Source organism: Epinephelus moara, chromosome 22 (assembly GCF_006386435.1).
Source record: "Epinephelus moara isolate mb chromosome 22, YSFRI_EMoa_1.0, whole genome shotgun sequence".
Classification (NCBI taxonomy): Eukaryota; Metazoa; Chordata; class Actinopteri; order Perciformes; family Serranidae; genus Epinephelus; species Epinephelus moara.
Window position 1 is genome coordinate 30,934,725 of NC_065527.1, and position 16,730 is coordinate 30,951,454.

Sequence of the window (16,730 nt, forward strand, 5' to 3'; positions counted from 1 at the left end):
TACAACTTTTGGTACTAGAATAATAAAATCAGTTGCTTTTTTGGTCCACTAAATAATGCTTTTGTTTTTTCTTTTTTTTCCTGGTAAGGTCAGCAGAGGTCTCAGTCAGCTGCATTTGGCACGAAGTTCCTCAAAACAAAGATGGAGGCACCTGAGAAAGAAATGCAGTTGACATTTAAATTAAATGCCTGGACATATTGTGGATTTTTAACACAGAAGGAAAGGAGAGCTTGGATATGACAAGTGATTTGCAATCATTGTCATATGTGAATAAAATACTCTGGGAATACTACAAACATGAGGGCTCACCTCACACGCCACCATCCAGAGATAGCATTAGCTGCTGACGGCCAGGTTAACACCAAACCTGCTCCACCCAAAAAGTCAGCCAGCACTGAAAACACTTTTGTGACATGCTAAAAAGATGTAAACTCAGGTATGTGCCACGTTTTTTCACCGACATAGCCGTACCCAAGTTCTACAGAGAGGTGAAGCACAAAGCTGAGGAATCTTTGAGTACATTAGGAAGGGTGACATTAACTTGTGACACCTTCAAGGTCAGTGGATTCATATGTGACTATAACGGCACATTATCTCACAGAGGACTACCTGGCCTCGCAAAGGGTGTTAAATCTGCCAACAGTTCAGTTTGTCAGATGTATGCAGCAGGGTTTATGACGGTGTTGGTCAGTCTGTCTGCTTTGCATCACATTTTGCTGCAATGAAATTGATTGAAATCAGATGAATGGACTGAAAATTTTATCTAAGGAGGTATAACTGATGTTGACAAAGTTTTCCTTTGGGGAAATAATTTGCAGTTGGCAAAAAGGTAATAAATTGCAATATATTGCAATATGGCAGTAATACTGTATTGTTACCTAAGTATTGTGATAATATATCGTGAGTCCTCTGGCTTTTCCCATCCCTATGCACAAGTGGCTACAGTGCTGGACGATATCGCCTAATACTACTTAGCTTGATGTTTGGATGACTGCCGCACAATATTCTTAATATCATGAAACCTTTTATAAAGTCTGTCTAACATTTAATACTGTGGTCAGTTATAGATGGCTGATGCATGAAAACTTGCCACTGTAGAAACACTGGTTACATAATGTTTGAAACGAGCCACAACTTAACATGCACATGCAATGATGTATCATGCTTCATCATTTGTAATAGGTGCGATCCGGTACTTAAACAAATGGCACTGCACCCCTGAGTACTACCATACAGAACTGACAGATATTGTCATCCAGAGTGTTGATCTTAAAGTTAATTGTCAGTCAAGCAATCTGAAAACACCCTCCATCGACAATAATTTTAACACAGAATGTTTCCCATGTCATTCCTGACAATGTTTCCTCTTGTGTCATTTCTATATTCTTGCAGTTCTTTCAAGAAAACCTCAACAACACATGTATAAGTAACTGTTTCATAAAAGCCATTCGCAGCTTCTGCTGTACTGTCCATCCGTCAGTGTTTCTTTCATTGCTCAGTGGTTGGTCTCCTCCATCACCTCCATCACCACAGTTCTGGGTCCTGTTAGGATCAGGTGGCTGACAGTGCGGTAGTCCAGATCGAGAACATTGAGCCCGTTGACTGAAACCACAAACTGACAAACCTGCAGGTAAAGAACAGAGAGAAGAATTAAGAGAAGTGAGAAGAAAATTAGCAATGGAGCAGCAAACTAATTTACAAGTAGATGTACAATGACAGAGCTGAATGTGTTTTAGTTAAAAGGAAACATCTACAACAGATCAATCTCAAAACTATCAGCTATCGTCTGAAGATGATAAAGCCTCTGGGGGTGAGGGCCAATATCCTGGGCTGTGCAGTGTAGCCAGCAGATATCCAGGCCAAGACTTCCTCTTCAATTCATTTTGACTAATGTCTGCAGATATCCGCATATGAATGCAGATAAATTAAAAAAAAAAAAAAGCGAATTCAAATTTCAGCCAGTGTGCTCTGCCTCTCCACACAGACATTTAGCTGCCGCTCAAATGTGATTGGTCAAAACTAATCAGACTACACACAGAAAATGGCACACTTCCAATACTAAAATCTTGTCCCATCACCTACAGATTCTGCATACATATGCAGATAACAAGTTATTCAGAAAACTGCTTAATAAATAAATGAATGGAGTAGGGCTGCCCCTAATAGTCGACCAAACGTTAGTCGATCAGAAAGGTCATTAGGCAAGATTTCATTGGTCACTTAGTTGCAGAAAAAAAATACAAAAATACAAAAATAATGAAACTCTGTTGGGACCTTGCATTTTCCAGCCGTATGTGTACGGCCTCTAACTCTAATGGCCCTAAATGACGACTATTGGTCTACCAGGAAAATTGTTAGTCGGGGGCAGCCCTAATAATAATAACAACAACAACAACAACAACAACAGCAATAATAATAATAATAAAACAACAATAATATAATAATGACAATAATAATAATCACAATTGTAATAATAATAATAATAATAATAATAATGATCAAAATAATCTGCAGTTCCTATACTGTCCACTAGAGGTCACATCCATAAAAACTATTGAAATCAATGGGAAAAACCTCAACTTACCTTACAAATTCAGCTAATTTCATATCAGTATGTAATTTTACTCTTTTTACTCTTTTAATATGCACCAAAGGGAATAACCAGCACATTTCTTAAGATGCCTACCTTCATCCCAGCAGCAGCAGCTGGGCCACAGGGCTCCACAGCCTGAATGTGACACGGCCTGTTTCCTCTTACCACAAATCCCCAACCCACTGCATCACCCACAATCTGGAGACACACAGAGACATCCATCAGACATTAATCTGCAGCATACAGGGTATCAGAAAAGTCCTATAGAAACCCAGTGGTTCCAGCAAGAAAGTGATAAACACAAAGAAAAAGACCTAAAAGGTATGGGCATGTAGACTTCCAGGCTGTTTTTACATAAGACATGCTGAGTTTATTTGGGCCAGCTGAAACTGCAGTGTATATTGTTAAAAATTCATGTAGCTCATCGAGACAATACATTTCCTTTTAGTCCTTGAGAAGTGCTTGCAGTCTTTCATCCTCAATTAAATGAAATAGGTGTTTTCCACTCTGCTCATAGTTTAAAAAGGTTCAGTTGTTACATACTGTAAATGTTTTCTTCATGTAGGGTCCTCCTGGTCTTTGCAGCTCTTCTGTACTCACTGGTCTTTTCAGGACTAAACATAAAACATAATGTCAAAATAATTATAAACATTTTCAGCAACAGCAGGTAACAAATGAGGCAGAATGTTGTGTACTTTACCACCCACTAAAAACAATCTGGGTGTTTTGCAAATACATGTTTTCATTGTGAGACTGTTTTTGGCCCTTAAATGTACAGTTGGAACTTATAATCCCAATAACTCTTTGTTCAATTCTGTGTACTGTATATCTCTTCAAAGTCCACTGGCTGTCTGTTCTGTGTGTGCACTGAAAAGAAATCAGGTATTCATACATTGCCCTGGCTCTGTAAATAGGAAACAAACAAAATAGATTGGACTGAGTTACACAACACCATGTAGTCCTATCCCTCTTCCACATCCTTGCCCACAAGGAACGGAGCTACACCATGATAGTATTGAAACTTAGATAACATATAGGCAAGATTACCGGAGCTGAAACATTACTGCCAGTGGTAAGGATAACATCACAAGTCTGTAAATGGCCGGCCAGCAACAGCAGAAAGAACTCAGTGAAAGCAGCATACTTTCACACCTAGTTCAGTGGATTCAAGTTTTATTGCAACCAATCTGAGAACAATGGACTTGTTACTGTAGGAGGAACAGCCTGCTGACGGACAGAGGTGAGATGGGCCACTCTGAGGGTCAAATGTTTATGGCTTTGCCCATTTCCCCTCAAAGTTGATGAACTCTTTCACCGTCATCCTGGCGTCAAGAGTGGTAAAGGTGTCATTTGGAAACCCTCCAGATCCCAGTTTGCTGATTACCATCCTGGGGAAAATCCAGCGTTGTGACAACTCAGCCAGATTAACTGTCAGACCAGGGTCATTAACTATGCTTTTTAGTTCACTGATCTTATGAGATCCAAACAACAAGGAGAGACTCCAACTCACCCACTGCCAAAAAATCATATCTTTGATAAAACAGACTGTTTTCTTAAGGACTGAATATTCTACCTCTAATAAAACCACATCCTCTCTTCCTTTTGTCTCTCCACACTTCTGTCCCTCTATCTGGTATACAACACATCTATGGGAGTCACCCCAGCTCTATCTTGCTCTCACCTTGGTGAAGATGAGATAAGAAATCCAGATGGGAGCCATAAATTCAGGAGAAATTCCTGACTAAAATCTAAGTTTCTCTTGTTAACTAACTTGAAATGTCTCTTGAAAGTGAACTATAGCCACAGGATGATACACAGCCACAGGACGAACTATACATTTTATCCATGTTCTTACATTGTAACTTTGCATAATCCTTGGTTCTTAGTTTAGTGATGTTAGTCTCACTGTTGTAGGTCATAGTATGAGTTATAATTTCACGTGTTTAATCCTTCATTTAACATGGAGTCATACGGCCATCCTGTGGCGATAGTTAAGAAGGGTTCCCGTAGGAATCCCATAATATGTTTCGAGTTAACATATAGTTGGACTGATTAATCAACTTGTCTTTATTAATATGTGCTTTCTCATTATCAGCATTAGTATGTTGAAGTAACTGCAGACTAGTTTGTAGTGTTTGTGCATGAAACATTTTACACTTGTGTTCCGCTGATATATGCGTTATAATAATCATATTAAATTTAATTTGATGTTAAGAGATGATTTTGACCATAATCGGAAGAGTGTGTGTCCATCGCGCGTTACATGTTTAAGTACATAATCTCGCAAAATAAAGTTCATTAAGTTTCCTCCGAAATAAAGTAATGTCTAAACTAAGAGACCCGCCTTGCCTCAAACACATCCACTCAACCTGGTCGGATAAAACTATTGAGCTCGGTGCATCTCTGCGCTTTTTCTCCGTACTTTGCTTTACTTTACTTTACTTTAGCTTTTTCTGTTTGTCTCCCTTTTGCTTACTTTCTTTTGCCGTCCTTCCTTCTAGCTATAGTCTTTATGCTTTTACCCGTTACGCTCGGTTCCCGCGTAACCCTTTCTTTTCTTACTATCGAAATTATTCTTTTAAGTTTTGCTCGCCACATCTAGGATTGCCTTGTCTTTCCTGAGTTTTCCTTTCTGTGCCTTCAGTAACATTATACCTGAAGCGACAAAGCCAGCTGATTGCAAAAAAAATTTATACGCATTAATAATAACTTTGATAATAATATCAAATGGCCAATAACATTTATATATTTATTTATTTTTTCTGTTGGGTTTAAATAAAGTGCGTTTTCCAGTGACTTAGCAAGGAAATTAAGCGAGTCCTTTGATGAGAGAGAGACTGGAATTCAGGAAGTACAGTTATATTTCTCTGTTTAATAAGGAAAATAGGTGTATCAATATACCTTTCTTGACATCTTGTGAGTTTGTATTGTTTTATTATTAGACTGAAAAAGTTCAGAGAGCCTGCAAAACGTAGCAAAGTAGCTAATCATGCAGGGGGGCTGCTCGCGCCACACACTCATGCCATCAAATCTCAGGAAGTTATTATGGTATGGAAAAATAGATACTGCCCAAGCCAAGTTCAAATATCACCAATCTTTTTCCAGAATCAGACTCCACCTTGAACTCAAGCTGACTATACAACGAACACTAAATTAAAGGTCCAGTGTGTGGGATTTAAGGGCATCTATTGGTAGAAATGGTTTATAATATTCATAACTATGTTTTCATTAGTTTATAATCAACTTTTGTTACTTTAAAATGATACATAGGGAATATATACTCTTTACGGAGTCCACCATGTTTCTACAGCAGCCCAGAATGGACAAATCAAATACTGGCTTTGCATTTTTGTGTAAACCACCGTAGTCCTCCTTCACGTGCACATGGGAGAAGTTTCAGCTCTGCAACCTCACTGCTAAATACCCCACAGTCCTACAAACTGAACCTTTAACATTTCAAATATTAAATTAAATAAAATTTGTACCACATTTTCTATTGATCATTATTGGACCAAACTTATTATACATTAATAAAACCTTCACATTGTATTTTGCATGATATCAACAAAATTTTAAAAGGGTCTGGCTCACCAAATAATAGACTCAACTCCATAACCATTGAGCTAATCCAAAAACTTGCAGAAAATGTCCAAGCAAGCAGCAAAACCTGGAAGTGTTGTTTAAATCGACCCCTAAATGGCACCACAAAAGCAAAAAATGGGGATGGAATATTACAAATCTATGGAACCTCAATGCATTTGCTGGATAAAAAAAAATTAGACACCATATCTCGTAATTACGAGATCAGGATCTCGTAATTATGAGAAAAGATCTCGTAATTACGAGATCAGGATCTCGTAATTACGAGATAAGATAAAGAAAAAGAAAAAGTTCTTGTCGCCTGTAAATCCTCGCTAATCAGTGGGCAATGATGGCGCTATCACAGTTAATCTGCTAATACTACCTTCTCGGTAGTGACGTGCTGGATGTCGCTCTCCTTCTGCAGGAGCAGTTGAACCAACACGGGATGCTTCATGGATACAAATTCATGCATTTGAAATGCAGTTGTTAATTTACCCATAGACATGAATTTACCTCTTCGAAAGATAATATAAGATAAGATAAGATAAGATAAGATAAGATAAGATAAAAACTTTATTAATCCCACACTTGGGAAATTATCATGTCACAGCAGCTCAAAGCACAGACAGAAAAGGGAGGGTGAATGTAGCTTGAATAAAAGAAAATTAAAGATTAAAAAATATAAAATGTGTATACAGTATATGTAGATATATAAATATAGGCTATGTACATATATATATATATACATGTATGTATACATATATATATTGAATTATTTTATTTTTCACCTGATTTAGGGTTGTAGAGCACTGGGGAAGAAGTGGAGTTGTGAAGGCTGACTCCTCTCCTGCTGTATCTGCTGCCATCACTGCAGCTCCTCAGCCGGGCTGTTCCCTGACCTCCACATTGTCTACCGCCAGCAACCTTCACCTCCTTAGAAGGAGCCACTAATGGAGAGAGAGGGAATCATTATCCGGTGGAGACTCAGTGACTTTTAATAATCTGAGTCATAACTGACCCACTTCTGTGTTTAACTTCCTCAATTATTAACAATTAACAGTTAACATTAACAACTGTGTTACTGCCCAAAAATGCCCTGATAACAGCTGACACTTCCTTAAATAGCAGAGATAAAAAAAAAAGATAAACAGAGGGCACGGTGTTGGCTGACCAACAATACCCCCAAACTGCAGAAGTGCTCTGGTTTAACCATCAACCAAAAATGCTTTATCCAGTTTTTATCGTAATTTTGTTTTGTTGGTTTCTTTGTGTATCTGTTCTTACTCTGGAACTGGCTACTTGGTTTGGTTGCTGAGGGACATCGAGGAGATGTCCAGCTCTTCTTTTTGGCCCCTGGTCCATAGAGTCTTTGCACATGAGTCAAGTTCATTGTCTTTGAGAATCCTACTATCAAAAATCACAAATTTGCCTCAAGAAGCTTTACAGTCTTTGCAGCATATGACATTTACAGTCTTTGCAGCATATGACTCTCTCTGTCTTAAGACCCTAAGAAAAGACAAACTCTATAAAAAACATTTTATGGGGAAAAAATGGGAAGAAACCTCAGAAAGTACAACAGAGACTCTCTGTGTGCCTTAATCCTATCAGATTCCTGTCATCTTCCGTGTTTCAAGTGAACATTTCAACCCAAACCCATATCTTACCCAAACCCTTACCACATGCTTTCTGTGACTAAACCTGACCGAAGCTTTGTCATCCCACAAAACAGCAACACAAGAATTTTCTGAAGTGGCTCATCAGAGTTTCACAAATCTAGGGTGACCATCTAGCCAACACATTCTCACTCTGACCTCTTCACATATTGACGTTTGATCATGGACCTTTCACGTCCAGATACGATGTGAAAGGTACCCTGAGTGTGTTAGTTGTTGACGTTCTGGGCAGGGGCGGAAATCCCGGGGGGGACAGGGGGGACATGACTCCCCCTTCAATAAAGCTGTACCCCCCTAGAATAATTTGAGACACAATTAATAATTTTTGAACAATGCAGTAGTATTTATTAAAAGCACAATGTAAGCGGTGCTCATTATAATCGCGAAATAATGTGCTATTCAAATCTTAAAAGTTCCTAGTAGTGGTATATCCCACACTCTTTCCAACGGGCGGGGCTAGCAGCCGTTAGTACTTGGCAGCAGTAGCAGAGTGTGGCTGGACCCGGCTGCCCACATCGCGCATAGCGGGGTAAGATGTACACTCACACAGACACAGTTTAACTTACACAAGTTACAACACATCCCATTTACTGTTACAACAAGCCCCAGGCCCAGGCTGATAATATAAACTGTCTGCAACATTTCTCCTGCACTGTTCAAAAGCCAGAGTTTAGTGATAGTCAGAGAGTACAGGAGAGAAAGAAGAGGGAGAGGACAGGACAAGAGCAGTCAGTGGCGGAGCAGCTCGTAGTTAATATCTGTAGGCTCTCCACCCGTCAGTGAGACAAACATGACAGATGTGCAGTTTAACTGACGAGGAGCGGCCATTACGCGTGACTATTACGCATGGTTTTGAGGTGCGCAGTGGCAGATCTCACAGCACACTGTTTATAAACCAGTTCACCAGTTTAATTGCAGGAAATGTTTATCTAACTGCCGGTAAAAAAACGAAAAAAAACAAACAAAACGGTTTGCTGCTGCAGCCAGCCAGAGACGAAGGATCCATTCCACACACCTGAGCCAGATGAAAAAGAGGGAAAGAAAGAAGAGAGATCAAGTTTCGGTCTTTGATGAATGAAGCCTTATTGTTTTGCTGCTATTAAACAATGAGAGACATGTTTTCTCCTCTTACTTAATAGCATAAATATTCACACTACTGCGCACGGGGAGACAGTGCTCCAGACAGTGCTCCAGACACACTCAGCACCTTGGACAGCATGGCGCACCTGACTGTTGTTGTTGTGTACATGTTAATTTGATTTCAGTCATTTTGTTTTAAATCTGGACATGTGCAGGTGGACTCAGCCAGTGCTGGGAAAGGTCCTATGCCTGCCTGTTGGAGAGATAGAGAAAAGATTAAAGCGTCAAATTGCGGTAAAAGATGCAGTATAACAGACAGGCTACAACTTTTTTTCCTTGTCCCCCCCTGGAATTATTCTCTAAAATTTTACTGTTTATTGTCCCCCCCAACTTTGAAATGGGATTTTCGCCCCTGGTTCTGGGACACTGTGTCAAGTTCTGCCTGTTTCATGCATTGTCTTCTTTCAAAATACACCTCTGTTTTCACAGGAAATTCACTGTTTACATACAGTCTCTTTCAAAATAATCGCACTATTTCAGTACAACAATGCAAATTGACGTTTTCTTTCCTCCAACAACTAATGCATGTGGTTGGGTTTAGGAAACACGAACAGGGTTTGGCTTTATAACCTTATGGGACTCCACCTGCCCTTCCGGAGTGAAAACTGGTGTTTGTTGGACCCATTCAAATCATGGTTTGGCTTAAAGTAAGTACATTTGTTATTAACAAAGCATGACGTATGTAACTTGACATACATCATATATGTTATGTGATATACTCTGGAATACTACGTTATGATCTTAAAGGAATATTTACCCACTGGTGGGCTGCAGTAGCTCAGTCCATAGGGACTTGGCTTGGGAACCGGAGGGTTGCCGGCTCAAGTCCCCGCCCGGACAAAATATGGAGAGTGGACTGGTGGCTGGAGAGGTGCCAGTTCACCTCCTGGGCACTGCCGAGGTGCCTTTGTGCAAGGCACCAAACCCCCCAACCGCTCGGGGTGCCTGTCCATGGGCAGCCCCCTCACTCTGACATCTCTCCACTTTGTGCATGTATAGGTCCTGTTTGTGCATGTGTATGTATTTCAAGCCTGTGTGTATATGTTTATGACAACGGAGTGAAAACATTGAATTACATTGGATTAATAAAGTATATAAAATTAAAAATAAAAAAATAAAAAAAATAATTAAATGAGCATATGTAAATCAATTAGTCATGCCGTCTTATAGTTGAATCAATTTGTGGTTATGCCAGTCTGGTCCAGTGTACCAGCTTAAACCAGTTTGACTTTATATAACTGGCTGAACAGGCAGTAGTGTGCATGTATTTCTTTTGTAATAAGCAATATTAAAATGTGATTATGTACGGTGTTGGTTTGCAGCAATATGTTGTTCATATGTTTTTGGGTGATGAGAGGAGACATGGCAAGAAAACTGAAACCGCAATTTTTTAAGTACTTTGTGGAATGGGATTTCTTTGACATAAAACCCTTACATAGTCTGGATATAATACCTTTGTTTAGTTGTGACATGTAGGAACCTAGTCATGCACACATTTTTAAAATGATCATTTTATGATTGCATGACACACTGATTAAGGGAAGATGACTTCACACACCCAGATAATAAAATGATAACGTGATAAAGTTCATTTGTTAGATGAGACATGTCCTTTGTCTCATCATAATAACACTTCCTGTTCAGGATAATAATTTATACACTACTTCCTCCTGTAGCCATGGTTACTGTACATAACATAAACATGACCAAAATGGTGTCTTTAAAATGTGTGTCTCGTAATGTGGAAGTTTAAGGTATTGTCTCCTAACTGTCAGGTCAAAAGTTCTGTTGACAACAATATACTTGCTCACTGTAAACTGCTCTTAAGTGTTCATGTTGTGTGAACTTAATATATGTTTTACTTACTAAGTTACTGGTTAAATCCTCTATCAAATGAATAAAGTGCATTTTAATCAGTTACCAAAATAAAATGTTGTCTTTGTGCGTTTCTGCAAACCAGGAAAACATGTCAACGTTTCTAAAGTGACGTAGTATATGAGCTGACTTTGTCATCTGGAGATGAATGCATGGTTTGCAGAAATGTACAATATCAACATTTTTGCAGTTGGGTTGTTATAGTACACAACACTCATCTGACATTTGGTCATGGACCTTCCACGTCCTGATACGACATGAAAGGTACCCTGGGTGCGTTGGCTGTTGACATTCTGGGGCGCCATGTCAGGTTCTGCCTGTTACATGCATTGTCTTCCTTCAAAATCCTCTTCTGTTTTCACAGAAAATTTACCATTTACTTCAAAATAAACACACTATGTTGGTACAGCAACGCAAATTGATGTTTTTTTTCCTCCAACAACAAACACACATGGTTGGGTTTAAGAAAAAAGAACAGTGTTTGGCTCTCTAATCTTATAGGATGCAAACACCCTCTCTCCAGAGTGAAAGTCTGTGTTTGTTTGACCCATCTTCCGCCACTCCCACCCGCCCTACTTGGACTTTCCCTGTCTTCACTTTTGTTCTCTTGTCCTGCCACATTTCCCCCTGAGGCTGCCGAACACCCTTAAAATATAACAGTATCATGCCGATGTTAAAGGACGTCTTTTTTGTTAGTGTCTGTCACAGCCAAAGCGCTGGATTTTGACAACTTCAGAGTGAGGCCGGTTGGCATGGCATGCAATTACATTGTCCCCAGTTTGATTTTGGCTGAAGAGGTTTATCTGTCTGTCCCTGTGTTTCTGTCTCTACTGTCAGTTATCCCAACCTCAATCACCAGAACAAATGTTGGCTTTGTATGTTTCTGCAAACCACAGTTACATTACACTTGAATGTGTGCTAGCGGATATCTTGAAACTTAACTTTTCTTTATGTTTAAATTTTCAATTTTATGTTGAGACAACATTGTGGTTAACGTGTGGTTAGATTTAAGCACAAAAACGAACATCATCAAAATCATGTTTCGGCTTAAATCACCCAGTTTTATCGCAACAAACAAGGCTGGAAATGTCTTGACGTGCCGCTAAAAAAAGTACTTGGTTTTCATGCCATCTACCATCCCCTCCTCCACCTGAGAGACTCAGCTCATATACATGCAATCTGAACTACATCACTGTAGACACATTAGCATGATACTTATAAAACATACAAATGCAGCCTATGGTTTACAGAAACAATGGCAACATCTACTCTGGCGACTGGGCTGATCAAAGGAAAAATGCCTCTTTTGAGAAAAATATATGGGCCTGATTTTCTTGTTTTAACGGAGCAATTGCATTTCAAAATGACCTATCACTAGAACTGGAAAACTGATTTACCACTAATGACCTACCACATTAACCTCAGTTAAAAACAAGACAACAGTGAGTAACCAGTGACAGCTAAAAAAGATCCCAACAAAGTTCAAATGATTAAACCAGAGCGGTCTCTAAGAATTAGCTCAGAGAATTTTGTGGCTAAATAAAACGTCATAAACCTATTTGAATATTTGCTGAGGGCTCTGACCTCTGACCTCTTTATTTCTTTCTGGTGATGTTAATAATCTGGAGAATCTGTACTGAAACATCAGCTGAAAAATGTCCTTTGGTTCTTACCTGCTGTACGAGGTCCCATCTCTTTTATCCAGTCGCTCAGAGGATAGATGCTGAGGATGAATTCAGACGAGGAAGACCTTTAACTGCTCAAATAAACAAACAAAAAGATGGACACATGGACAGACAGACAGACCATCAGTAACAGCTCTCTGGCATTAATTTAGTCTCCGCACAGTTTTCTTAATCATCTGGTCGGTGGAATCTGTCTGTGTGTCAACAGGTCTGAAAGCGAAGGTAGTCATCCGGTCAGGAAAATAAAGTGTGTGTGTGTGTGTGTGTGTGTGTGTGTGTGTGTGTGTGTGTGTGTGTGAGCTAAATATTAAACCTTTGAACAAACAAACTGACCCCTGACAAGGGAGGAGGAGACACATCTCAAGTAGATTTTCCCTTCTCTGAAATAGTAAAGCAATATTAACAATTCACAATTTATATCTTTATAACTTTTCCAAACGAAATTTAAAAAACTGTTTCCAAGCTTTCGTCATGTGTGCATCAATCCTTTTTTTTTTTTAAATTAAATTAAATAAATAAGAGCTTGCATGTTTGACTGTTTCATTGTACTTTGTGAAGCACTTTGTGTATTTTATTTAGGTGCTATAGCAAATACATTTTTTTAAAAAAAATTATGTATTATTATTATATGGTGGATGGCGTGTCACCTAGGCAAGGTGCTTCTCAAGCTGTAGACCACTGTTGGAGAGCAACAAACAACAAAACTGGTTATTTATTAGTGAGTCATTATTGCTTTTTCAGTGGCCTTTTAGGCACAAATCATTGTGTTTTCAGCTAGGACGGTGCCACCAAAAATGGTACCAAAACATCACTACGCTTTCTACAAGAATAGTGCCACAAACAGTGATTCAGTAAAAAAGTAAAAAAGCGTTGAAATGTAAAGTTTCATCATATCTGCTACATACTAACACACAATTGTAGCTTATCTGTGATTTGCAGAAATGTACAATGCAAACATTTTTCCTGGCAATCGGTTGGCTCAAAACGATACACAATAGAGACTAAAGATCAGATCTGTGGAAATCTTGAGGGTTTGAGATGAAGATTAATGTCATAGATTTAATTTATTTAACAGTTATAAGTGTATTCCCCTGAAGGGCTGAGGGCTAGACAGTTCTGCAAACTCATTCCCTCAACTTCAGCTGTCAGGCAAGCCAAAGAGCCATATGTTTGAGGATGTGTGATTTCTACTTTTAATATCTGCAGCAGAACGGACTGTTCCCGAGAAGCTGAATATCAGTAATATCTGTGTTTAACCTTTTTCGCTCCACCGGTCGCTGCAGGCTGCAGTTTGTGGTTCCTACTGATAACAGGGTGGATTTCTCCATACAAATCTAACATTAAGCAACTTAAGAAAACAAGCTTTTATACAAAGAGAGTTTGTCAGCTCTACAGCAAACAAAATGACAAAGTGATAGGATAGTCGATGCTTAAAAATATACCTGAGCTGCAGCCTGGTTGCCATGCAGACTGTAGGAGGCTGCAGCTGGAGAGGAAAAGGAAACACAAAGATAATTTCTGCTCTGACGGATCGAGGAGAGTCAAGACAAAGACAAAAGCTTTTACATCAGTCGATACAGTGCAGAGAAGTGAGGGCAGACTTAGCAGTATATTATCTTAAAAAGCCTTGTCTAACACTTGCTCTCAAACTAAACATATCTGAACCTCTCAGCAGACTCATTTGGACAACGTGGCTGAAAATGACAACAAAGAAGAATGCAGTACCACCATCAACAACAATAACAACAACATGTTGAGTAAACCTCTGATAAATTCACAATCTGTTGTGTCTGCAGCAGGAACATTCCTGACCGTTTACATCACAGCTGATCAGAGATCAGTCACTATTTCTGTTTCAGTTCCTAATCATTAGTCACACAGTCAATATGGCTTCTTAGACTGGAGATAAAGCCCCAGTGATACAAGGAGTGGTGATGACAACAAGACATGAAAACAAACACACACACACACACACACACACACACAAAAGGAAAAAAAGTTTGTTCCGTGCAAATGCTGTGTTTACACACATTCATACCTTTGTTATTTTTGGTAGATAGCAATTTGTGCAATTCATAGGTAGTCTTCTTCCAACCACATGTAAATGAGCTGGACAAACATCTGGGCCTTATTTCAGAGAGCAGGATGACTGAAAACTCTGAGTATGTCAAGCCTGAGATGAGGGAAAATCTGAGTTTTCTGTTTCACAATGCCAGTTCAGCGTAACCCTGAGTCAGTTACTATGGCAACATACTCCTCGAAGCAAACCTGTTGGCTCGCAGGTTTGCTTCATCTAAGCCTGAGGCTGATCGCCTGCTAAATGTGTAGCAGGAAGGAGAGACATTGCGTGTCCTTTTGTGAATAAAGTCGTGGACATTGAGGAACAAATTATTCAGAGGCTGTTATGTAAGGGGAAGGTGATTAGACCCTGTTGAATTTGTCTTATCATTCCAGGAAGAGTGTCTTCATGAAAGATAACGTTTCACCTCACCCTCTATCATTTATCTAAGAATCTTCTACACCCACATATATATATCAAATATTACACATTGTGGATTTGCATTACCATCTGTTAGAGATAATAATAACAAAATAATGAATAATAATAAATACTAATTAGCCAGTATATTTTGTGTTTGATTTTGAGTTGCTGCCAAGTGTGTTTGGGCTCCATCAGATTACAGCTGAATAAGAAGATGTAGCAAAATATATGAAAATATATGAATATTGTTAATATATATAAAAATGTTTTTATATTTTTGGTTCACATTACATAACATCACACATTACCATACCACCTCAGGCTGTTAAGCTGCAGCTGTCGTTTTAGATTTTTTTTTTTTTTGAAGACACGTTCGAAGTCCACATATACGGTTGTTAAAATCTCCACTACTAGCCTACTTTCTTAAATAGGGTGTGTAGCTAAGAAGACTCTTGTCTTCATGAAGCTACCTGAAATTGGTTTATAGTTTATGATCGTCTTCATCTTCATCCACTTTCTCTCATGAATGGACCTTCTCTATGTTAACCACATAATAGGTCCTGATTTATGTCAGGGTTATCTTGATCTCAGTGATATGATCTTGATAAATAACACTGAAAACAGTTAATAACTGTGCTACCAAACCCTGACTCACTAGTTTAAATATATACCAATGATGGTTTAAAATATTAAAGGGGACATATTTTCCTTCTTTTCTGTCATACATATAAACTTTTCTAAACCAGTGCTTCACAATCAGTGTTGGGCAGTAACACGTTACTAGTAACACGCGTTACAGTGATAACATCACTTTTTCCAGTAACAAGTATTGTAACTAATTACTAATGAAATTTCAGTAATAATATTACAATTACTCCAAAATCAATCCCATCAATCACTACTGACTCATTTTAGTAATTGTCATGTTGTGCACGCATGTCATTAAGCAGAAAGCTAGCTGGAAACACTTATCTTAGCGGCTGGAAATATTCCTATTACTCTGGTTTTGTCAGGAGGAAAGATGACAAGAACACTGTAGCTGCAGGTAGTAGAACTACAACTCTTTCTACTGCAAAAAAAGCACATCCTCAAACCTCTGATCTGAAACACCTTGGCTACTACAACTGACAGCACAACAACATGAGGCTCCAGGAAATACACCCCACCAAAGGTGAGCCCTCCTCTGCTGTGGAGGTCAGCTGTAGCCCTACATTGGCTAAACAACCAAACCTGGATTTTAATTGTGAACAGCTGCAGCTACAAGAAGTGATGAGGCTTGTGGTTGCATATGTTGTAGATGAAATGTTGCTCCATGAGTGACACTCTGTCTTCCAGGCAGAGCCTTGGGAAAATACTGGTCACAGACAACAGAAACCCCCAGGTAAATAGAGGCTATCTAGCCTTAGCTACACTTAACAGCAAGGACCCTGATATTCACACAGAAAATGTACAGTTTCTACTCGTACCATGCCTGCAGTCCTTTTCAAAATAGCATAGCAACGTAGATAAAACACTTCGTTAGGTTAATCACATAAGCCCAGGTCAGACCAAAGATTTGCAACGAGACAAGCTGAAACAAGTACTTGCGATGCGCCATTTTGCAACTTTCTAAAAACCTGTCAAACCAATACAACGAGATGAAATGGTGTATCATCTCAATGCATCAAACAACCCTCTGTACTTCCGTTCTGATTTGCAGC

At 39.0% G+C, this 16,730-nt stretch overlaps 2 protein-coding genes across 3 annotated transcripts in view; both read right to left on the minus strand.

Annotated features, from left to right (window-relative positions):
* Positions 1-16,730, minus strand: part of LOC126383971 (collagen alpha-1(XIV) chain-like) — an 849,933-nt gene that overhangs the window by 61,090 nt on the left and 772,113 nt on the right. The gene's annotated exons all lie outside the window — the stretch shown is intronic.
* On the minus strand, positions 1,024-14,141 carry LOC126383974 (DEP domain-containing mTOR-interacting protein-like). 2 transcript variants are annotated; one of them, XM_050034773.1, is made up of 6 exons: positions 13,991-14,141; positions 12,537-12,619; positions 6,964-7,122; positions 3,137-3,207; positions 2,687-2,791; positions 1,024-1,624 (listed from the first exon to the last, which is right to left on the minus strand). In XM_050034773.1, exons 2-6 carry the CDS (start codon positions 12,553-12,555, stop codon positions 1,496-1,498), a joined length of 483 nt encoding a protein of 160 aa, XP_049890730.1. In that variant the 5' UTR covers positions 12,556-12,619; positions 13,991-14,141; the 3' UTR covers positions 1,024-1,495. The 2 variants fall into 2 exon arrangements, with proteins under 2 accessions (XP_049890730.1, XP_049890729.1); XM_050034772.1 differs by lacking the exon at positions 13,991-14,141 and adding an exon at positions 9,075-9,181 and having other exon boundaries at positions 12,537-12,834.